The sequence below is a fragment of the Chiloscyllium plagiosum genome, unplaced genomic scaffold (genome assembly GCF_037043375.1).
Source record: "Chiloscyllium plagiosum isolate Xiang-an unplaced genomic scaffold, Cpla_swu_hap1 HiC_scaffold_26, whole genome shotgun sequence".
Classification (NCBI taxonomy): Eukaryota; Metazoa; Chordata; class Chondrichthyes; order Orectolobiformes; family Hemiscylliidae; genus Chiloscyllium; species Chiloscyllium plagiosum.
Window position 1 is genome coordinate 8,142,902 of NW_028270164.1, and position 24,927 is coordinate 8,167,828.

Genomic DNA, 24,927 nt, shown 5'->3' on the forward strand with positions numbered 1-24,927 from the left:
GTATCCCTCACAGAACGCTGCACTCTGTACAGTGCCCCTCACAGAAAACTGTTCTCAGTACAGTATCTCTCACAGAAAGCTGCTCCCTGTACAGTATCTCTCACAGAAAGCTGCTCTCTGTACGGTATCTCACTCAGACAGCTGCTCTCTGTACAGTATCTCTCACAGAAAGCTGCTCTCTGTACAGTGCCACTCATAGAAAGCTGCTCTCTGTACAGTATCTCTGACAGAAAGCTGCTCTCTGTACAGTATTCCTCACAGAAATTTGGTCTCTGTACAGTATCTCTCACAGAAAGCTGCTCCCTGTACAGTATCTCTCACAGAAAGCTGCTCTCTGTACAGTATCTCACTCAGAAAGCTGCACTTTGTAAAGTAACTCTCACAGAAAGTTGGTCACTGTACAGTATCTCTGACAGAAAGGTGCTCTCTGTACAAGTGTCTCTGACAGAAAGCTGCTCTCTGCATAGGTCCCCTCACAGACAGCTGTTCTCTGCACAATATCTCACATAATATCTCACACAGTTCTCTACAGTCTCTCTCACAGAAAACTGCTCACTATACATTATTCCTTACAGAAAGCTGCTCCTTGTACAGAACCTCTCACAGAAAGCTGCTCTCTGTACAGTAACTCTCACAGAAAGCTGCTCTCTGTACATTATGCCTCACAGAAAGCTGCTCTTTGTGAAGCATCCCTCACAGAAAACTGAGCTCTGCATAGTATCTCTCACAGAATGCTGCTGTCTGTACAGTATCTCTCAGAAAGTTGCTCTCTGTACAGTATCTCGCACAGAAAGCTGCTCTCTGTACAGTGCTCCTCATAGAAAGCTGCTCTCTGTACAGTATCTCTGACAGAATGCTGCTCTCTGTACAATATCTCTCCCAGAAAGCTGCTCTCTGTACAGTATTCCTCACAGAAAGTTGGTCTCTGTACAGTATCTCTGACAGAAAGGTGCTCTCTGTACAAGTGTCTCTGACAGAAAGCTGCTCTCTGTATAGGTCCCCTCACAGACAGCTGTTCTCTACACAATATCTCACACAGAATACTACTCTCTGTACAGTATCTCTCACAGAATACTACTCTCTGTACAGTATCCCTCACAGAAAGCTGTTCTCTGTACAATATCTCTCACAGAATGCTGCTCTCTGCACAGTACCTCTCTCAAAAAGCTGCTCTCTGTACAATATCGCTCCCAGAAAGCTGCGCTCTTCACAGTATTCCTCACAGAAAGCTGCTCTCTGTACATTATCTCTGACAGAAAGCTGCTTTATGCACAGTATCTCTCACAGAATGCTGCTCTCTGCACATTACCACTCTCAGAAAGCTGCTCTCTGTACGGTTTATCTGACAGAAATCAACTCTCTGCACAGTATCTCTCTCAGAACGCCGCTCTCTGTATATTCTCCTTCACAGAAAGCTGCTCTCTGTACAGTATTCCTCACAGAAAGTTGGTCTCTGTACAGTATCTCTGACAGAAAGGTGCTGTCTGTACAAGTGTCTCTGACAGAAAGCTGCTCTCTGTATAGGTCCTCACAGACAGCTGTTCTCTGCACAATATCTCACACAGAATACTACTCTCTGTACAGTATCTCTCACAGAATACTACTCTCTGTACAGTATCCCTCACAGAAAGCTGTTCTCTGTACAATATCTCTCACAGAATGCTGCTCTCTGCACAGTACCTCTCTCAAAAAGCTGCTCTCTGTACAATATCGCTCCCAGAAAGCTGCGCTCTTCACAGTATTCCTCACAGAAAGCTGCTCTCTGTACAGTATCTCTGACAGAAAGCTGCTCTATGCACAGTATCTCTCACAGAATCCTGCTCTCTGCACATTACCACTCTCAGAAAGCTGCTCTCTGTACGGTTTATCTGACAGAAATCAACTCTCTGCACAGTATCTCTCTCAGAAAGCCGCTCTCTGTATATTCTCCCTCAGAGAAAGCTGCTCTCTGTACAGTGCCACTCATAGAAAGCTGCTCTCTGTACAGTATCTCTGACAGAAAGCTGCTCTCTGTACAGTATTCCTCACAGAAAGCTCTCTCTGTACAGTATTCCTCACAGAAAGCTGCTCTCTGTACAGTATTCCTCACAGAAAGTTGGTCTCTGTACAGTATCTCTCACAGAAAGCTGCTCCTTGTACAGTATCTCTCACAGAAAGCTGCTCTCTGTACAGTATCTCTCTCAGAAAGCTGCACTTTGTAAAGTAACTCTCACAGAAAGCTGCTCTCTGTAGAGTATCCCTCACAGAAAGCTGCTTTCTCTACAGTCTCTCTCACAGAAAACTGCTCACTATACATTATTCCTTACAGAAAGCTGCTCCTTGTACAGAACCTCTCACAAAAAGCTGCTCTCTGTACAGTAACTCTCACAGAAAGCTGCTCTCTGTACATTATGCCTCACAGAAAGCTGCTCTTTGTGAAGTATCCCTCACAGAAAACTGCGCTCTGCATAGTATCTCTCACAGAATGCTGCTGTCTGTACAGTATCTCTCAGAAAGTTGCTCTCTGTACAGTATCTCGCACAGAAAGCTGCTCTCTGTACAGTATCTCTGACAGAATGCTGCTCTCTGTACAATATCTCTCCCAGAAAGCTGCTCTCTGTACAGTATTCCTCACAGAAAGTTGGTCTCTGTACAGTATCTCTGACAGAAAGGTGCTCTCTGTACAAGTGTCTCTGACAGAAAGCTGCTCTCTGTATAGGTCCCCTCACAGACAGCTGTTCTCTGCACAATATCTCACACAGAATACTACTCTCTGTACAGTATCTCTCACAGAATACTACTCTCTGTACAGTATCCCTCACAGAAAGCTGTTCTCTGTACAATATCTCTCACAGAATGCTGCTCTCTGCACAGTACCTCTCTCAAAAAGCTGCTCTCTGTACAATATCGCTCCCAGAAAGCTGCGCTCTTCACAGTATTCCTCACAGAAAGCTGCTCTCTGTACAGTATCTCTGACAGAAAGCTGCTCTTTGCACAGTATCTCTCACAGAATGCTGCTCTCTGCACATTACCACTCTCAGAAAGCTGCTCTCTGTACGGTTTATCTGACAGAAATCTACTCTCTGCACAGTATCTCTCTCAGAAAGCCGCTCTCTGTATATTCTCCCTCACAGAAAGCTGCTCTCTGTACAGTGCCCCTCACAGAAAGTTGCTCTCTGTTCAGTATCTCTGACAGAAAGCTGCTCTCTGTACAGTATCCCTCACAGAAAGCTCTCTCTGTACAGTATCTCTCTCAGAAAGCTGCTCTCTGCACAGTATCTCTGACAGAAAGCTGCTCTCTGTACAGTGTCCCTCACAGAAAGTTGCTCTCTGTTCAGTATCTCTGACAGAAAGCTGCTCTCTGTACAGTATCCCTCACAGAAAGCTCTCTCTGTACAGTATCTCTCTGAGGAAGCTGCTCTCTGCACAGTATCTCAGACAGAAAGCTGCTCCCTGTACAGTATCTCTCACAGAAAGCTGCTCTCTGTACAGTATCTCTCTCAGAAAGCAGCTCTTTGTAAAGTAACTCACAGAAAGCTGCTCTCTGTAGAGTATCCCTCACAGAAAGCTGCTCTCTGTACATTATGCCTCACAGAAAGCTGCTCTTTGTGAAGTATCCCTCACAGAAAGCTGCGCTCTGCATAGTACCACTCACAAAAAGCTGCTGTCTGTACAGTATCTCTCTCAGACAGCTGTTCTCTGTACAGTATCTCTCACAGAAAGCTGCTCTCTGTACAGTGCCCCTCATAGAAAGCTGCTCTCTGTACAGTATCTCTGACAGAAAGCTGCTCTCTGTACAATATCTCACCCAGAAAGCTGCTCTCTGTACAGTATTCCTCACAGAAAGTTGGTCTCTGTACAATATCTCTCACAGAACGTTGCTCTCTGTACAGTATCTCTGACAGAAAGCTGCTCTCTGTACAGTATATCTCACAGAAAGCTGCTCTCTGTACAGTATAACTCACAGAAATCTGCTCTCTGTACAGTATCTCTCACAGAATGCTGCTCTCTGTACAGTATCTCTCTCAGAATGCTGCTCTCTGTACAGTATCTCTGACAGAGAGCTGCTCTCCGTATATGTCCCCTCACAGAAAGCTGTTCTCCGCACAATATCTCTCACAGAATGCTGCTCTCTGCACAGTACCTCTCTCAGAAAGCTGCTCTCCGTACAGTATCTCTGACAGAAAGCTGCTCCCTGCACAGTATCTCTCTCAGAAAGCTGCTCTCTGCACAGTATCTCAGACAGAATGCTCCTCTCTGTACAGTATCTCTCACAGAAAGCTGCTCCCTGTACAGTATCTCTCACAGAAAGCTGCTCTCTGCACAGTATCTCAGACAGAAAGCTCCTCTCTGCACATTACCACTCTCAGAAAGCTGCTCTCTGTACGGTTTCTCTGACAGAAATCTACTCTCTGTACAGTATCCCTCACAGAAAGCCGCTCTCTGCACAGTTCTCCTCATTGAATGCTCCTCTCTGTACAGCATCTCTCTCAGAAAGCTGGTCTCTGTACAGTGCCCCTCACAGAAAGCTGATCTCTGTACCTTATCTCTGACAGAAAGCCGCTCTCTGTACAGTAACGCAGACAGAAAGCCGCTCTCTGTACAGTGCCCCTCACAGAAAGCTGTTCTCTGTACAGTATCTCTCACAGAAAGCTGCTCTCTGTACAGTGTCTCTCACAGAATGCTGCTCTCTGCAAAGTATCTCTCTCCGAAAGCTGCTCTATGTGCAGTATCTCTGACAGAAAGCTGCTTTGTGTACAGCATCTCTCTCAGAAGGCCGCTCTCTGTACATTATTCCTCACGGAAAGATGCTCTCTGTACAGTGCCCCTCATAGAAAGCTGCTCTCTGTACAGTATCTCTCTCAGAAAGCGGCTCTCTGCACGGTATTCCTCACAGAAAGCTGCTCTCTGTACAGTATCTCTGACAGAAAGCTGTTCTCTGTATAGTTTCTCTCACAGAAAGCTGCTCTCTGTAGAGTATCCCTCACAGCAAGCTGCTCTTTGTACAGTATATCAGACAGAAAGCTGCTCTCTGTACAGTATCCCTCACAGAAAGCTGCTCTCTGTACAGTATCTCTCTCAGAAAACTGCTCTCTGTCCAGTATCTCTCACAGAAAACTGCTCTCTGTACAGTATCTCTCTCAGAAACCTGCTCTTTGTACAGTAACTCTCACAGAAAGCTGCTCTCTGTAGAGTATCCCTCACAGAAAGCTGCGCTCTGTATAGTATCTCTCACAGAAAGCTGCTCTCTGTACAGTATCTCTCTCAGAAAGTTGGTCTCTGTACAGTATCTCTCACAGAAAGCTGCTCTCTGCACAGTATGCCTCACAGAAAGTTGCTCTCTGTACAGTATCTCTGACAGAAAGCAGCTCTCTTTACATTATCTGACAGAAAGGTGTTCTCTGTACAGTAACTCTCACAGAACTCTGCTCTCTGTAGAGTGTCCGTCACAGAAAGCTGCTCTCTCTACAGTAACTCTCACAGAAAACTGCTCTCTGTGCACTACCCCTCACAGAAAGCTGCTCTCTGTACAGTATCTCTCTCAGAAAGTTGCTCTTTGTACAGTATCTCTGACAGAAAGCTGCTCTCTGTACAATATGTCTCTCAGAAAACTGCTCTCTGTACAATATCTCTCAAAGAAATTTTCTCTCTGTACAGTGTCTCTGACAGAAAGCTCCTGTCTGTACAGTATCTCTCACAGAAACCTGCTCTCTGTACAGTATCTCTGACAGAAAGTTGCTCTCTGTACAGTATCTCCAACAGAAAGCTTCTCTTTGTACAGTATCCCTCACATAGTGCTGCTGTATTGGTAGCTGACGTTGGCGCCTGTGAAATGTGTGAAATGATTCCAGCTGGAATCGCACTATTGTGAACAAAGGGAATCATTCTCGAAAATACTGTACCTTCATCCATCAGCGAGGTTACAAGCAAATTCTTGCGTTATTCGGGAACAGTAATTTCAAATCCAACACTAGCAGCTGTTGGGATTATATATCAATTCATTAAACAGAAATGTGGAATACAAAACCAGTCTTTGGTAACAGTAATTATTGTCTAAAAACCCACCTGCTCATGAGTCACTTTAAAGGAGGGAAATCTGCCCACCTTACCCAATCTGGCCTACAAATGACTCCAGACCCACTGCAATGTAGCTGACTCTTAAATGCCCTCTGTTCACAAGAAATTTGGGACAGTGGCTTTGCAAGTGACACCCATGTTTCAATGAAGGATACCTTTAAAACCAGTAATGACCAAAACATGCATGATTTCAGTGATAGAGAGGATTAATCCAATTAGATAACAGAGTTTGGAAACAAAAAGTGCTGGCGATCACAGCAGATCAGGTAGCATCCACGGAGAGTGAGCAAGCTAACGCTTCAAGTCGAGAAGATTCTTCATCAGAACTGAAGCTGATCTGTTGTGATCTCCAGTGTTTTTGCTTCCAGTACAGATTCCAGTATTTGCAGCAATATGCTCCTACAGGTAACAAAGTTTGTTCCTTTTCCAAATGGCTTGGGAATGTCCAAAGGATAGGCAGAAGTGGGTACTGCAGATGCTGGAGATCAGAGTCAAGTTTAGAGTGGTGCTGAAAACACAGCAGGCCAGGCAGCATCTGAGGAGCAGGAAAAGCAACATTTTGGGCAAAAGTCCTTCATCAGGAATGGATATTGCCTGGCCTGCTGTGCTTTCAGCACCACTCTGAACTTGACAATGTCTAAAGGATACACCAATAGTGAAATGCGTGCGAGTTGACAATTCACAACAGGGGTCCACGAGACTAAATCCCCCAAAGTTATACCAGAGTTGCTTACAGGGATGCTTCAAACAGAATTCTGACCTTTGTTTTCCATTTTTGAAAAGTCCCATGGCTCAAACAAACTGGACGTTTTTCTCACCTTGACATTGTACATGCTCATGATGTTCCCGCAGTTGTCCATGTATTGTTTCAGGTCACTGTCCTGCAAAATAAATGGATACAGTGACATCTAGCAGTGGGAGGTCCTTTCTGCAGTTCTCTCACTCCTGAAACATCACCGTTGGAAGGTCAAATCAAAGAGATTTCGTTGGTTAAGGCACAGAGGAGGTCATTTAACCATTGTATCCACAAAGACCTGATTAACTGTGATTATGTCTTCCAGCTCTTGGCCCATCATGCTGGAGGCTATGTCAATGCAAGTGAATATCTAAATACTGCTTCAGTGTTACAAACTTTCTGACTCAACCCGTCATTCAGGCAATGAATTCTCAAGATGGAGGCAGAGTAGCAGCGGAGTGTGTGGGCTCTTTAAGCCCAGGAACCCGGAGCTCGCCCGCTCTGTCTGCTTCTACGTTTTGTTTTCTTCTTTCATCTTTTCTTTCTCTTTTTTTCTTCATCTTCTGACACTGTGGGGAAGCCAGAGCTGTGTCGGCTGGTTGTGGGGTTGGTGATGCTCGGAGTGAAGATTCTGACTGCAGTAGGCCCAGAGCCTGGACTCAGGGATTCGGTGTGTCAGTGGATATGGCAGTGCTGGTAGTCCAGAGTAGGGCCGCAGTAGGCCCAGGGCCTGACTCAGGGATTCGGTGTGTCACTGGATATGGCAGTGCTGGTAGCCCAGAGCAGGGCCACATTAGGCCCAGAGCCTGGACTCGGGGACTCAATGGGTCGCCGGACGTGGGCGTGATGGTGCCCAGAAGAGGAATCCCGGCTGCAGTAGGCCCGCAGCGTGAACTCAGGACTCAGGGTCTGACGTGGGGGGGTCGTTGGCAGTGGTGGTGCCTGAAGCATGGACTGGGATGCAGTGATGACAGTGCCTGGAGAGAACCCCTCTGGCTGCAGGACCTTGCAGAGACCTTGCAAAAGCCATGAATTTGTGATTGTAGACCCCTTGTTCAGAAGATAGACTCCATTTGTCTGATTTCTTTTTTATTCCTTTTGTAGTCTAGAGGCTAGGTGCCAGCACGGACTGGGGTGAAAGGACTGTAATTCTGAACTTTTTATTTCTTTATTTTTCTATTTTTTTTCCCAAATAATTTGTACTTAAAAATCTGTACCTAGATATCTTTGTACCTAAGTTAGTGCCATAAGTGACAACTTGTAAACTTTTCACTATACTCATGAGTACATGTGACAATAAAGCTAATTATAATTCTAAAGCCAATTCTACTTCTATTCCAGACTCCCACCACCCTCTGAATGAAAATAATCCTCTTCAACTCTCCTCCTAACATTCTACCTTTTACTTTAACTCTATGACCCCCTGGTTATTGACCCCTGTACTCATGGTAAATGTGTCTCCCCATTCACCCTATCTGTGCCCTTCAGAATCTGGTTCTCTCCGAACCTTCATTGCATCAAAGAAAGCAGTCCTAGCCTACCTTTGAGTATCCTATGCCTCAGCTAATATAGGCAATTATATCCCATATGCTTTCTTAACCACCTTATTTACCAGCTCTGCTCCCTGGAATCTGTGGATAGGGACATCAAGGTCTGACTGATCTTTCCAGTGTCCCACTATTCCTGGTGTATTCCCATCCTTTGTTAGCACCTCATGTTTTCAGGTTGAACTCCATTTGCCACTGCTGTACTCACCTGAGTTACCCTTCTGCAGTTTATGACCACCCCCCTCACTACTTCCCATCCTACCAATTTTCCTTTTGACCATGAACTTCTAGATTACACCCCTACATTTAAATCCATCACTAATGTACACCACAAACAGCAAAGGCCCTAGCACCAAGCCCTGTGGAACCCCACTTGCAGTCACAAAAACATCCCTCTACCATCAGCCTCTGCTTCCTGCCATTCAGTCAATTTAGGATCCAAAGTGCCATTTTGCCTTGGATGCTGTGCACTCTTACTTTCCTGACCAAGAGGGACGTTATCAAAGGAAGGCCCTGTATCTGAGGCAGGATGTGTTGGTGTTGGAGAGGGTCCAGAGGAGGCTTAAAAGAATGACCCTGGGAATGAAAGGCTTATCATAGGAGGAGCAATTGAGGACTCTCGGTCTGTACTTGATGGAGTTTAAAAAGATGAGGGGAGAATCTGATTGAAAGTTAAAGAATACTGAAAGGCCTGGATTGAGTAAGCATGGAGAAGATGCTTCCACTAGGAAACAGCCTCAGAGTGAAGGAGCTGAGGAGGAAATTCTTCAGCCAGAGGGTGATGACTCTGTGGAACTCATTGCCACAGAAGGTTGGGGAGGCCAAGTCATTGAATGTATTTAAGAGAGAAATAGATCAGTTCTTAATTGTTAAGGGGATCAAAAGTTACGAGAAGACAGGAGAATGGGGTTGAGAAAGATATCATCCATGATGGAATGGCAGATCAGGCTCTTTGGGCTGAATGGCCTCAATGTGCTTTTATATCTCTGGTCTAAAAGCCTCGCTAAAGTCCATGAAGGCATAGCAAATGCATTACCGCCATAAACAGTCCTGGTTACCTCCTCAAAAGTTAATTCAAATTTATGAGACATGTTTTGAACTCCTGTTCTGAGGAAGGATGCTCTTGCTCTTGAGGGAGTGCAGCGAAGGTTTGTCAGGCTGATCCCGGGGATGGCCGAACTGCCGTATGAGGAGAGATTGATTAGGTTAGGATGGTTTTCGCTAGAGTTCACACGAATGAGAGGAGGTCTCATAGAGACTTATAAAATTCTAACAGGATTAGACTGGGTAGATGCACAGAGGATATTCCTGATAGTGAGTGTGCTCAGAACCAGGGGTCACAGTCTGAGGATTCAGGGTGGATCATTTAGGACGGAGATGAGGAAACATTTCTTCACCCAGAGAGTGGTGAGCCTGTGGAATTCATTACCACAGGAAGTAGTTGATGCTAAAACATTGAATGTATTCAAGAGGCGGCTAGATATAGTACTTGGGGTGAATGGGATCAAAGGTTATGGGAAGAAAGTAGGATTAGGCTATTAAGTTGGACAATTCAACATTATCATGGTGAATGATGGAGTAGGCTCAAAGGGTTGAATGGCCTCCTTCTGCTCCTATCTTCTATGTTTCTATGTTGAACAAATCCATGCTGATTATCTCTGATTAATCCGTGTCTCTCCAAGAGCAGGTATATTCTGTTCCTCGGAATTCTTTCTAATAATTAAAGGGGGCGGTACAGTGGCACCGTGATTAGCACTGCTGTCTCACAGTGCCAGGGTCCCAGGTTCGATTCCAGTCTCGAGTGACTGTCTGTGTGGAGCTTACATGTTCTCCCCATGTCTGCGTGGGTTTCCTCCGGGTGCTCCGGTTTCCTCCCACATTCCAAAGATGTGCTGGTCAGGTGAATTGGCCATGCTCAATTGCCCATTGTGTTAGGTGCATTAGTCAGAGGGAAATGGGTCTGAGTGGGTTACTGTTCGGAGGGTCGGTATGGACTGGTTGGGCTGAAGGGCTTGTCTCAACTCTGGAGGGAATCTAATCTAACCAATTTTTCTGCCACCAGGTTAGACTGATTGGCCTGTTAATTTCTCGACTATCTCTTCCTCCTTTTTTTAAGAATGGACAATGTTAGCAATCCTCCAATCATCAGTACCTCATGTGTGACAGAAAGAGTTTGAAAATTACTGCTAGAGCACTTGATATCAACTCCCTTGCCTCTCACAACAGCTCATCCACTTTTGCCAAACCTTCTAGCACTTGCTCTGTCCACTTCCATTTCTATGATTATTTCACAGTCCTCCACCCTGGTGCCTACTTTTCATAGCTTCTCACAACTTCAGGAAGTCACTAAGCACAAATGAGATGCTCGTGAAGTGCAGTTACTACATAATGTAGGAAACTATATTTACAACAAATTTGTACATAGAAAGTTCCCACAAACAATAGTGCTATAATGATCAGATAATTTAGAAATGCTACTCTCTCATTCAAATAGTGGTAAGCAATCTTTTAACATCCATCTGAGAAGGCCTTTGTTTAACACCTCAAACCAGAAACTGCACATCCAACAGGGGAGCATTCTCTCAGAACAACTGCCTAGATTGTATGGGGAAATCTCCATAAATGTACTTAAATCTAAAACTTTCTGACAGTGGTTCAGTGGTTAGCACTGTTGCCTCACAGTACCAGGGACCTGGGTCCAATTCTGCCCTTGGGTGACAGTCTATGTGGAGTTCTCTCCTCATGTCTGTGTTGGTTTCCTCACACAGTCCAAAGATGTGCAGGTTAGGGTGGATGTGCCATGCTAAATTGTCCATAGTATCCAGGGTGTGCAGGCTAGGTGGGTTAGCCATGGGAAATGCAGGGTTACAGGGATGGAGTGGGTCTGGGTTGGATGCTCTCCAAGGGTCAGTATGGATTGAATGGCCTGCTTCCACACTGCAGGGATTCTATGACTTAGGAACAAGAGTGTCACTCACTGCAGTAAGGTTGATGCAAAAATGAGCTTTATTCTAAATCAGGTTATACTGTCCAGCTGAGACAGTGTGGAGAGATACTCCCCAAATATTTTCCCAGTCAGGCTCCAGTTTGAGGCTTGAAAATGACCATGACCTCAGAGGGGTAAGAGTGGGGTGGGAGGAGTGGGTGGGTGGACTGCTGTGATCAAGGGAAAGGGGGGTTGCTGGTGATCTTTATACTGCTGGGATCTTTAACTAAAAAGCATCCCATTTACCACAGGTCTTCTTTATTCTGTGATGGGAATCATTGACAAAGCTAGTTCATCCTGATTGCCCTTGAATTGCTCATAAGGCTATTTCAAAGGGCAGATAAAGGCCAACCACATTTCTGCAGTTCTGGAATCACATGTAGGCCAGACCAGGTAAGGATGGCTAATTTTCCTTCCCTAATGACAATTACTAAGCCTTGACTTTTACAACAATTGATGATAATTTTGTGGAAGCCATTAGTGACTAGTTTTATACTCCAAAGCTATTAATTGGAGTTCAATTTCACAAGTCCCATGCTTGGATTTGATCCCATATTCCCATTGAATTAACTAGGCCTCAGGATTAACAGTCCAGTGACATTACTAATACATCACCCACGTCTGTTTTCAGGACAGGAATCAGGCCTCAAAACATCAACCAGGTAGCCCTCACCCACAATGAAACAATGCAAGGAATTAATGGGGCTTTGTAAATGTTAACAGTTGTCAAATCTCCATAGCAACCATTGCTGCCTTGGAGCCCATCACCTCTACATATTTGGACCCACACTTGGGGAAGGTGTGGTGTCGTGGCAATAGCTTTACACTGTACCTAATCCTGCCGTCAAATTGTTTTATGGCCCTAGGTACAAAACAAGAGATGTGTTCAGAATGGAACTTACAAAAAGAACACTTATTTTCGAATTAAAAGAAAGATTGTGAGTGAGCTGGCCCACTTTAATGACTTACCAGGTACTCAAAGACGAGGGTGAGTGAGCAGTCAGTGTGAATGATGTCGTGCAGAGTGACAATGTTTGCATGTTTCAGATTCTTCAGCAACGAAACTATGGAGAAAGAGCACAGCAAATATTTAGGATACACCTCTGCCCTTCAATGTCAGCCATTTACATTGCAAGACCGTGTCATTTTATTTCCTGTTTTCCCAAGCGTGAACTAAAATAGAAAAAGACACCATTTGAAAAACAAAGTAGTATAGAAGGAGTGGCAACATTTTAATATACAAGAAGGAGAGGATTAGGCAAAATGGGAGGATATTTCATTGGGGAAGAGGAAACTATGATGCGATTAGACATGAGTTAGGAAGCATGGATTGGGAGCAATTGTTCCATGGTAAAGGCGCTATAGACATGTGGAGACTGTTTAAGGAACAGTTGTTGCAAGTGATGAATAAATATGTCCCTCTGAGACAGACAAGAAGAGGTAAGATAAAGGAACCTTGGATGACGAGAGCAGTGGAGCTTCTCGTCAAAAGGAAAAAGGTAGCTTATGTAAGGTGGAGGAAGCTCGGGTCAAGCTCAGCTCTACAGGATTACAGGCAGGCAAGGAAGGAGCTTAAAAATGGTCTGAGGAGAGCCAGGAGGGGGCATGAGAAAGGCTTGGCAGAACGGATGGTCAAAGAAAGAGTAGGCCCGATCAGGGATAGCATATGGAATTTGTGTGTGGAGTCTGAGGAGGTAGAGGAAGCCTTAAATGAGTTTTTTGCTTCTATCTTTACGAAAGAAACGAACTTTGTAGTGAATGAAACCTTTGAAGAGCAGGTGTGCATGCTGAAATGGATAGAGATTGAGGGAGCTGATGTGCTGAAAAATTTGTCAAACATTAAGATTGACAAGTCGCCAGGCCCGGACCAGATTTGTCCTCGGCTGCTTTGAGAAATGAGAAATGCAATTGCTTCGCCACTTGGGAAGGTCGTTTCATCCTCGCTCTCCACTGGAGTCGTACCTGAGGACTGGAGAGAGGCAAATGTAATTCCTCTCTTCAAGAAAGGATGTAGGGAAATCCCCGGCAATTACAGACCAGTCAGTCTCACGTCTGTCATCTGCAAGGTGTTAGAAAGGATTCTGAGGGATAGGATTTATGACCATCTGGTAGAGCATGGCTTGATTAAATGCAGTCAACACGGCTTTGTGAGAGGCAGGTCATGCCTCACAAACCTTATCGAGTTCTTTGAGGATGTGACTAGAAAAGTTGATGAGGGTCGAGCTGTGGATGTGGTGTATATGTACTTTAGCAAGGCATTTGATAAGGTTCCCCATGGTAGGCTCATTCAGAAGGTCAGGAGGAATGGAGAACATAGCTGTCTGGATACAGAATTGGCTGGCCAACAGAAGACAGCGAGTGGTAGTAGAAGGAAAATATTCTGCCTGGAAGTCTGTGGTGGGTGGTGTTCCACAGGGCTCTGTCCTTGGGCCTCTATCGTTTGTAATTTTTATTAATGACTTGGATGAGGGGATTGAAGGATGGGTCAGCAAGTTTGCAGACGACACAAAGGTTGGAGGTGTCGTTGACAGTATAGAGGGCTGTTGTAGGCTGCAGCGGGACATTGACAGGATGCAGAGATGGGCTGAGAGGTGGCAGATGGAGTTCAACCTGGATAAACGCGAGGTGATGCATTTTGGAAGGTCGAATTTGAAAGCTGAGTACAGGATTAAGGATAGGATTCTTGGTAGTGTGGAGGAACAGAGGGATCTTGGTGTGCAGGTACATAGATCCCTTAAAATGGCCACCCAAGTGGACACAGTTGTTAAGAAAGCATATGGTGTTTTGGCTTTCATTAACAGGTTTATTGAGTTTAAGAGTCGTGAGATCTTGTTGCAGCTCTATAAAACTTTGGTTAGACCGCACTTGGAATACTGCGTCCAGTTCTGGTCGCCCTATTATAAGAAAGATGTGGATGCTTTGGAGCGGGTTCAGAGGAGGTTTACCAGGATGCTGCCTGGACTGGAGGGCTTATCTTATAAGGAGAGGTTGACTGAGTTCAGACTTTTTTCATTGGAGAAATGGAGGAGAAGAGGGGACCTAATTGAGGTATACAAGATAATGAGAGGCATAGGTAGAGTCGATAGCCAGAGACTATTTCCCAGGGCAGAAATGACTAACAAGAGGGGTCATAGTTTTAAGCTGGTTGGAGGAAACTATAGAGGGGATGTCAGAGGCGGGTTCTTTACACAGAGAGTTGTGAGAGCATGGAATGCGTTGCCAGCAGCAGTTGTGGAGGCAGGGTCATTGGGGACATTTAAGAGACTTCTCGACATACATATGGTCACAGAAATTTGAGGGTGCATACATGAGGATCAGTGGTCGGCACAACATCGTGGGCTGAAGGGCCTGTTCTGTGCTGTACTGTTCTATGTTCTATGTTCTAAGTCATTGTTGGGATGTTTACACTGCTGCTTTGTTCAGTGGGGGAAAACTGTTTGTAGATGACATATCACCGGGTACGTGCAGAGTGTGATCCCAGCAGCAGCTGGTAGCTGTGCAATTGTGGAATTGTGACCAGTCTTGGACACAAAGGCCATCAGTCTGACAACAACTCTCTGATTGGTTCCTGGACAGCTGAACAGCTTATGCGTGTGAATAATACATTGAGAAACCTTTGAACTGCTGCAAGGACAGGTAATGTGTCTCTCCCCCTCTGCAGTAAAAATATCTGAAACTCAAAGAAATCCAATTATTTTCTCCGACCTGTTGCCATCAACCATTATATTTATCTAGTAACTACAAAACTTTGTGGTTAGTGTATCAATCACATTATATCTCCTGTGAACAAGTGCAAGAGCCTGGAGAAAGATGATGAAGAACAGAAAGGACACTTATTAAAAGACATTTGGATAAGTACATGAATGGGAAAGGTTTGGAGGGATATGGGCCAAACACAGGCAGGTGGGACTAATTTAATTTGGGATTATGGTCAGCACGGACTGGTTGGGTCTGTTTCCGTGCTGTATGACTCTAAAATCCTACCAAGCCAAAATAAATGGCTCAACAAATGGCTCAACAAATGTCTCATTGTGGACTGGTGCTATTAAGAGGAGTTTCTAACTTTTTATTTATCCTCCATCCATAAAAGCTATTTTCTGTTACTTTCCATGTGTGTGTGTGTAGTGATTTTAAAGATGGGGATTAGAGTATTAACCAGAGATATATGTTAATAGTTCATAGCTGATAATTTGTGATTAAAGTTTACTTACTGGTAATAAAAAGTAGTCCTTGTTGAGTACAGGAACGTTGTCAGCATTCTCTGTTAACTTCATTCAAACAGATAGGTAAATTGGGGATTTTGCAAGCTTTGATTAAATCATTAACTTCTGTCGTGACCTTGGGAGTGGTGAGGCTTGAGAATCAACATACTTTCCCAAGTGGGATGTAGGTAAGTGATAAAGATAAAGAAAACTCCAGGTCCTCAATACAAATAACAAATAGCAAAAGATTTAGCAAATAGTAATAGCAAAAGATTTTCTGCAGCGTTGTCCCTGATACCCTGAACTAAATTTCTGAAAACAAGTTACTTGAATTGGCGCGTAATTTGAGGATGGTTGTGTTTACTAACGTGAAGAAGACAGACAACTGAAGGATTAGAACAGCACTTGGGTTTAGCAGAATAGAAGAGAAAGCTGATAATGAAGCATCAGGGTCAGGTGATATTCAGTCATTGTTGAAGTAGCTGGGACAGAAAAAAATAGATAAAAAAAAGCTAGAGATGGAATTCCAAAGAGCAGAAAAAGACAAAGAAAGAGTAGAGAAAAATAAGGAAAGGGACATGGAAATAAAAAAAATGAGAATTAGAAGACTCGAATCAGAATTGCAGAGAGAAAAGGAAGTGAGAGATAGGGAATTTAAGCTTAATGTGTTGGAGTTGAAAAAGCAATATCAGATCCTGATGCAGACTCTGGTGAGGAGAATCTAATTTACAATCTAAGGTCCAGGCAGGAAATGTTTAAATATGTACGTGCCCTGCCAAAATTTGAGTGAATTGCAATACAGGGATTCATTATGTTCTTGAGGCAAATGAATTATAGAACATAGAACATTACAGTGCAGTACAGGCCCTTGGACCTCAATGTTGTGCCATCCTGTCAAACCAATCTGAAGCCCATCTATCTACACTATTCCATTTTCATCCATATGTCTATCCAATGACCATTTAAATGTCCTTAAAGCTGGCAAGTCTATTATTGTTGCAGGCAGTGCTTTCCATGCCCCACTACTCTTTGAGTAAAGAAACTACCTCTGACATCTCTCCTATATCTATTACCCCTTAGTTTAAAGCTACATCTCCTTGTGCTAGCCATCATCATCGAGGAAAAAGGCTCTCACTGTCCACTCTATCTAACCTTCTGATTATCTTATATGTCTCAATTAAGTCAACTCTCAACCTTCTTCTCTTTAATGAAACAACCTCAAGTCCTTCAGCCTTTCCTCGTAAGACCTTCCCTCCATACCAGACAACATCCTAGTAAATCTCCTTCAAACCCTTTTAAAAACTTCCACATCCTTCCTATAATGTGGTGACCAGAACTGTACATAGTACTCCAAGTGCAGCTGCACCAGAGTTTTGTACAGCTGCAGCATGACCTCATGGCTCTGAAACTCAATCCCTGTACTGTTATGGACTAGGCCAGACCACTCAAAACATTCTTAAGCAGGCAATCCAGACCATAACTTTTCAACTTGTTTCAGTAAATAGACAGTAAAAAATTACCCGGAGCAAGGTTGACTACTAGATTTTAAAACAGACAAACATTTATTCACAAAATTACACAATGAAACACAAAGAACAGAATAAAGAACCCCTACAGAACTCAGTCAATCCAAACTAGACTTAGTTATGCTGTTCCGAATATACATAACAGTTCCAATAAGCAAACTTCCATAAATAAAGTTAAAAAATGGAACAAATGCTTACAGGATGAAGTTAGAAGGGCAGAAGGAGAGAGAGAGTTTGTTTCCACACAGCTCACTGTCGAACTCCTAACTAGTTCTAAACTGAACTGCTCAGTTAGAGAGCTGACCACACCCCTTTCATTATACAGGTCACTTCTAAAACATGACCATGTTGGCCTGAAGTCTCATCTGTTTACATATAAACAAAAAGGCCTCTCAATTCCCACTAATCTCTGTACCAAACCAATCTAATCAGCACCACGAGTGTTTTATTCCCCCTCTGAAAAAAAAGGGCACAGCATTCTTGAAAAAAGGAACAGCTTTCAAGGAAAAGGGATCAGCTTTGTGACACTACTAATAAAAGCTAACACACCATATGCCTTCTGAACAATCCTATCAACCTAGATGGCAACTTTGATATATGGACACTGAGATCTCTTTGTTCACCTACACTACCAAGAATCTTACCATTGTACCAGTACTCTGCATTCCTGTTACTCCTTCCCAAGTGAATAACCTCACACTTTTGCACATTAAACTCCATTGCCACCTCTCAGCCCAGCTCTGCAGCTTATCTATGTCCCTCTGTAACCTACAACACCCTTCAGCACTATCCACAACTCTACCGACCTTAATGTCATCCATAAATTTGCTAACCCATCCTCCTATGCCCTCGTCCAGGTTATTTATATAAATGGCATTTCTTAAAGTCCGGAAAATCTAAACTCCTCCTCTCCTGTGGAAGCTGCAATTTATCCAGCTTAATAAGAGGCCGCCTATGATGCCAGGTAAAAGATCCAAGCCAACTGTAAAGTTTCTGTAGTGCTTGCCTTGGCAGCATCAAAGGGAGCATTTGCATGGAATATAATAAACAAGGAAGAATATTTTTTGTAACCAAAGCTATTCTGCTCAACCAAGATAGCGGATGGTCTTCCCAGCGCTGAAGGTCCTGCCTTACCTTCTCTAGCAACTGCACATAGTTGGCTTTATATAATTTATATACTTTATATAATTGATCGAAGACCGGGGTGATAAAAATACCTAAATACAGAAAACCTCCCTGTGACCACCAGAAGGGGAAATGGGTTCCATCACTAAAATTGCATATACTAGTAAGACCCCCCACAGGCTTGGCCTCCGATTTCATGAAATTAATTTTATATCCTGAAAACAAGCCAAATAGATAAATCGCTTGTATTAAACGGGGCACAGATGTCATTAGATCGGTTAAAAAGAGAAGGACGTCATCTGCATGGAGGGTGGCTTTATGCCTAACTGACCCTACCTCTGGGCCAGTTATATTGGGATCCATCAGGATGGCTCCTGCCAGTGGCTCGATCACCAGTGTAAATAATAGTGGTGAGAGAGGGCACCCTGGACAGCAGCCTCTGCCAACACTAAAATATCTGACCTTGTACCATTAGTGAGAACCGTTGCTTTCGGATCACTATACAACACTGTCACCCATTTGGCAAAAACCCTTCAAAGACCAAATCGTTCATAAAAAAGGTACAGCCACTCCACCCAATCAAATACTTTCTCTGCATCCAGAGAGACTACCAAACCCGGGATCAATCTTTGCTGACATATTTTGACCATATTTAATACTCTTCTAATATTGTTGGTAGACCTATGACCCTTAATAAAACCCATCTGGTCCTCCTTTCCAATAAAAGGCAATACCCTCTCCAGCATTTTTGACAGGATTTTAAAATCCATGTTCAGTAACGTAATGGTCCTGTACGAAGTGCAATCCTCTGACGCTTTTCCTTTCTTAAGAATAAGATAAATATTTGTTTCTATCAAAGAAGATGGGAAGCAATCCTGACTGAATGAGTAAGTGTACATATCCGAGAGTGGCCTAGGCAGCTTGTCATTAAACTCCTTATAAAACTGACTTTGAAATCCGTCTGGGCCGGGTGTTTTACCACTCTGGAGCAGCCTCATCGCCTCATGTATTTCCTGAAATGTCAGGGGCACACTTAGAAAGGACGCCTGCTCTGAGGTTACACCCGGAAGGTCCAGGCTCTTAAAAAAGGATTCCATCTTCATCATTCTGTCCTCACAGCCCTCTGACCAGTACAGCTCAAAGTAAAACTTTCAAAATGCTGCATTAATAATTTTAGCATTGCAAGTAAGAGTACTAGCACTCTCTCTGATGGATGTGATAGATTCTTCTTTCTTTCAAGTATGCTAGATATTTATCCAAATTATCACCATACTCAAATAATCTCTGTTTTGCAAAAGAGATTTCCGTCTTTGCTGTCTGGGTGAGTGCAGCATTCAAATTAGCCCTGAGGGCTGTGATCCACTGCAATTTAGTTACAGACGGTCTGTCAAAGTATGCTAACTCAGCTGCCTTCAGGCAAGTCTCGAGCAAAAGCTGCTGCTCTCTCCTCTGTTGCTTCTCAGTCGCTGAGTAAGAAATGATCAAACCCCATGCATAAGCCTTGGCAGTGTCCCACAGCACTGATGGGTTGCTGGCCATACCTAAATTAATATCCCAAAAGATTTTAAACTCCCACGATAAATACTCTACAAACTTGCTATCTTTCAGGAGGAAAGGGTCCATCCGCCAGTGCCAGGAACCCGTCCCACCCCCTCCGGCCTTGACCTCCATACACACTGCCGCATGATCAGAAACGGCTATGTTCCCTACTCTGCAAGACAGCACTGAGTTCGAAAAGGTCAATGGGACAAAAAACATGTCAATTCTAGTATAGCACTTATGTGGATTAGAGAAAAAGGTAAAATCCATACCTTCAGGGTGAAGACATCTCCACACGTCCACGAACCCCCAACTCCCTGTTCAAGTCCACCAACTGCCTGGATTGCGGGGACATATCCGCAAGACCCCTAGGTATCCTGTCCACCTCAGGGTCAATAATATGAGTAAAGTCTCCCCCTATAGTTGTATGATGCACTTCAAGGGCCATCAATCTAGAAAGCGCATCCGTTAAGAATTTAAGGGGATGTGCTGGAGGGCGATATACATTCAGAATCCCATATTCCTCTCCATGTATTAAAGCTTTAAGAATTATGAATTGCCTGTACTCATCCTTTATTTGGCCGAGCATTTGAGACCGAAGGTTCTTCCGAATGAGAAAAACAACTCCTCTACTTTTCAAATTAAAGGATGAGAAAAACACCTGGCTGAATCCTCCCTGTTGCAACTTCAAATGCTCCTTATCAGTTAAATGTGTTTTTTACAACAGGGCTACATCAACCTTCTCTTTTCTAAGGCTTAACACTATCTTTTTTCTCTTAATTGGTGAATGACTCCCCTTAACATTCCAGGTGCATCATTTAAATGAATGGCTAAGCCATGATCGTCCGAAACAGTCTGAGACCCCCAGGGGGAAAGAACTCCACTCAGAGCGTGCTGAGTGAAAAGCATAAACAGTTCGTATAAGTTTAAAAGTTCCAAAACTACCAGATCAAAACTTCTAACAGGTACTTCTACAACATACCAAAATATAACATAAATGAAAGGAGACATTCCCCCTTGCCCACTGGAGATGCTCATACCATCCATTAGCCCCACCATGACTCCTTCTAGCTGAGGCCATGTCCCTGCTCCAGACAACACAAAGCAAGAAAAATATACAAAGGTCTTATAACAAGAAAGCTAAAGGTGGGCACTCAACCCCCTCCCCTCCATACTGTAAACCTAGGCACTCCTGGTAGAACAAAACAAAAACCTCTCCCCGCCTCCTCCCACTGCTCCCCCACCCCAAACCAGAAAAGAGGAACTAAAGGAAATAATAAGAAAAAAAACAGGAAAACAAAGGATGACAGGAAGAGAGAGAGAGAAGGGAGAGGACAGAAAAAAAAGGAAATAATTATGACCCTGACATATATTTAAAAAACAAGACTACCCTCAAACAACCAGGTAAACAAGGCAAATTAAAGAGAAAAAACAAAATAAGCATAATTGTCCATAATATTCAAGCTAGTCAGTGTATGTGAAAGCATCCAAGAAGTCCTTTGCCTTTTCTGGTGAATCTCTGTGGCTGAAGCGCAGTATCACTGGATATCTAACAGAATATTGGATATTCATGTCTCTCAGCCACCTGTTTACCTCATCAAAAGCCTTCCTCCTGTGAATTACGACCAGAGAAAAGTCTTGGAAAAGCATAATTCGTGATCCTTTATATACTATAGCCTTTATATACTTCCCCAGTGCTCTAGAAGCTTCCAGCATCATTTATTGGTCTCCATAATGCTGGAGATGGAAATGTGTTGCTGGAGAAGCGCAGCAGGTCAGGCAGCATCTAGGGAACAGGAGAATCGACGTTTTGGGCATTAGCCCTTCTTCAGGAATGAGGAAAGTTTGTCCAGCAGGCTAAGATAAAAGATAGGGAGGAGGGACTTGGGGGAGGGGCGTCGGAAATGTGATAGGTGGAAAAAGGTCAAGGTGAGGGTGATAGGACAGATTGGGGTGGGGGCGGAGAGGTCGGGAAGAAGATTGCAGGTTAGGGAGGCGGTGCTGAATTTGATGGATTTGACTGAGACAGGCTGGGGGGAGGGGAAATGAGGAAACTGGTGAAATCCGAGTTCATCCCTTGTGGTTGGAGGGTTCCTAGCCGGAAGATGAGGCGTTCTTCCTCCAACCGTCGTTTCGCTGTGGTCTGACGATGGAGGAGTCCAAAGACCTGCATATCCTTGGTGGAGTGGGAGGGGGAATTGAAATGTTGAGCTACAGGGTGGTTGGGTTGGTTGGTCCGGGTGTCCCAGAGGTGTTCTCTGAAACGCTCCGCAAGTAGGCGGCCTGTCTCCCCAATATAGAGGAGGCCACATTGGGTACAGAGGATGCAATAGATGATATGTGTGGAGGTACAGGTGAATCTGTGGCGGATATGGAAGTTTCCTTTGGGGCCTTGGAGGGAGGTGAGAGGGGAGGTGTGGGCGCAAGTCTTGCACCTCCTGCGGTTGCAGGGGAAGGTGCCGGGAGTGGAGGTTGGGTTGGTGGGGGGTGTGGATCTGACGAGGGAGTCACGGAGGGACTGGTCTTTACGGAATGCTGATAGGGGAGGGGAGGGAAATATATCCTTGGTGGTGGGGTCCGTTTGGAGGTGGCGGAAATGACGGCGGATGAGGCGCTGTACATGGAGGTTAGTGGGGTGGTAGGTGAGGACCAGTGGGGTTCTGTCCTGGTGGCGGTTGGAGGGGCGGGGTTCAAGGGCGGAGGATCGGGAAGTGGAAGAGATGCGGTGGAGGGCATCGTCGATCACGTCGGGGGGGAAATTGCGGTCCTTGAAGAAGGAGGCCATCTGGGATGTGCGTTTTTGGAACTGGTCCTCCTGGGAGCAGATGCGGCGGAGTCGAAGGAATTGGGAGAATGGGATGGCGTTTTTGCCGGGGGCAGGATGGGAGGAGGTGTAGTCCAGGTAGCTGTGGGAGTCGGTCGGTTTGTAGTAGATGTCCGTGTTGATCCGGTCGCCTGAGATGGAAATAGAAAGGTCGAGGAAGGGGAGGGAGGAATCTGAGACTGTCCAGGTGAATTTGAGGTCGGGGTGGAAGGTGTTGGTGAAGTTGATGAACTGTTCCACCTCCTCGCGGGAGCACGAGGCGGCGCCGATACAGTCATCGATGTAGCGGAGGAAAAGGTGGGGGGTGGGGCCAGTGTAGTTGCGGAAGATGGATTGTTCCACATATCCTACGAAGAGGCAGGCATAGCTGGGGCCCATGCGGGTGCCCATGGCTACTCCTTTCGTTTGGAGGAAGTGGGAGGATTGGAAAGAGAAGTTGTTCAGGGTGAGGACCAGTTCAGTCAGTCGAAGGAGGGTGTCAGTGGAAGGGTACTGGTCGGTACGGCGGGAAAGGAAGAAGCGGAGGGCTTTGAGTCCTTCGTGATGGGGGATGGAGGTGTACAGGGACTGGATGTCCATGGTGAAAATAAGGCGTTGGGGACCGGGGAAGCGAAAATCATGGAGCAGGTGGAGGGCGTGGGTGGTGTCCCGAACGTAGATGGGGAGTCCTTGGACTAAGGGGGACAGGACCGTGTCAAGGTAGGCGGAGATGAGTTCGGTGGGGCAGGAGCAGGCGGAGACAATGGGTCGTCCGGGGCAGTCAGGTTTGTGGATTTTGGGCAGGAGGTAGAAGCGGGAGGTGCGGGGTTGTGGGACTATGAGGTTGGAGGCGGTGGATGGGAGATCCCCCGAGGTGATGAGGTTATGGATGGTCTGGGAGATGATGGTTTGGTGGTGGGGGGTGGGGTCATGGTCAAGGGGGCAGTAGGAGGAGGTATCTGCGAGCTGGCGTTTGGCCTCAGCGGTGTAGAGGTCGGTGCGCCAAACTACTACCGCGCCTCCCTTGTCTGCTGGTTTGATAGTGAGGTTGGGGTTGCAACGGAGGGAGTGGAGGGCTGCGCGTTCCGAGGGTGAGAGGTTGGAGTGGGTGAGAGGGGTGGGGGAGTTCAGGTGGCGGTTAATATCGCGGCGGCAGTTGGATATGAACAGGTCGAGGGCAGGTAGGAGGCCAGCACGGGGTGTCCAGGTGGATGGGGTGTGTTGGAGGCGGGAGAAGGGGTCGTCAGAGGGTGGGCGGGAGTCTTGGTTAAAGAAATAGGCGCGGAGGCGAAGGCGGCAGAAGAATTGTTCAATGTCACGCCGCGTGTTGAATTCATCAATCCGGGAGCGTAGGGGAATGAAGGTGAGGCCTCTGCTGAGGACTGATCTTTCATCCTCGGAGAGGGGTAGGTCTGGAGGGATAGTGAAAGCCCTCCGCTTCTTCCTTTCCCGCCGTACCGACCAGTACCCTTCCACTGACACCCTCCTTCGACTGACTGAACTGGTCCTCACCCTGAACAACTTCTCTTTCCAATCCTCCCACTTCTTCCAAACGAAAGGAGTAGCCATGGGCACCCGCATGGGCCCCAGCTATGCCTGCCTCTTCGTAGGATATGTGGAACAATCCGTCTTCCGCAACTACACTGGCCCCACCCCCCACCTTTTCCTCCGCTACATCGATGACTGTATCGGCGCCGCCTCGTGCTCCCACGAGGAGGTGGAACAGTTCATACACTTCACCAACACCTTCCACCCCGACCTCAAATTCACCTGGACAGTCTCAGATTCCTCCCTCCCCTTCCTCGACCTTTCTATTTCCATCTCAGGCGACCGGATCAACACGGACATCTACTACAAACCGACCGACTCCCACAGCTACCTGGACTACACCTCCTCCCATCCTGCCCCCGGCAAAAACGCCATCCCATTCTCCCAATTCCTTCGACTCCGCCGCATCTGCTCCCAGGAGGACCAGTTCCAAAAACGCACATCCCAGATGGCCTCCTTCTTCAAGGACCGCAATTTCCCCCCCGACGTGATCGACGATGCCCTCCACCGCATCTCTTCCACTTCCCGATCCTCCGCCCTTGAACCCCGCCCCTCCAACCGCCACCAGGACAGAACCCCACTGGTCCTCACCTACCACCCCACTAACCTCCATGTACAGCGCCTCATCCGCCGTCATTTCCGCCACCTCCAAACGGACCCCACCACCAAGGATATATTTCCCTCCCCTCCCCTATCAGCATTCCGTAAAGACCAGTCCCTCCGTGACTCCCTCGTCAGATCCACACCCCCCACCAACCCAACCTCCACTCCCGGCACCTTCCCCTGCAACCGCAGGAGGTGCAAGACTTGCGCCCACACCTCCCCTCTCACCTCCCTCCAAGGCCCCAAAGGAAACTT

The 24,927-nt window shown here is 45.7% G+C and overlaps 1 protein-coding gene across 3 annotated transcripts in view; it reads right to left on the minus strand.

Moving 5' to 3' along the window:
• Positions 1 to 24,927, minus strand: part of LOC122563048 (cyclin-dependent kinase 18-like) — a 150,525-nt gene that overhangs the window by 43,589 nt on the left and 82,009 nt on the right. For all 3 annotated transcript variants that reach the window (XM_087973461.1, XM_043716381.2, XM_043716382.2), the window contains 2 exons: positions 12,296 to 12,390; positions 6,876 to 6,938 (listed from right to left, as the gene is read on the minus strand). In XM_087973461.1, the coding sequence (XP_087829587.1) occupies positions 6,876 to 6,938; positions 12,296 to 12,390 (158 nt within the window). The remainder of the gene's footprint in view (positions 1 to 6,875; positions 6,939 to 12,295; positions 12,391 to 24,927) is intronic.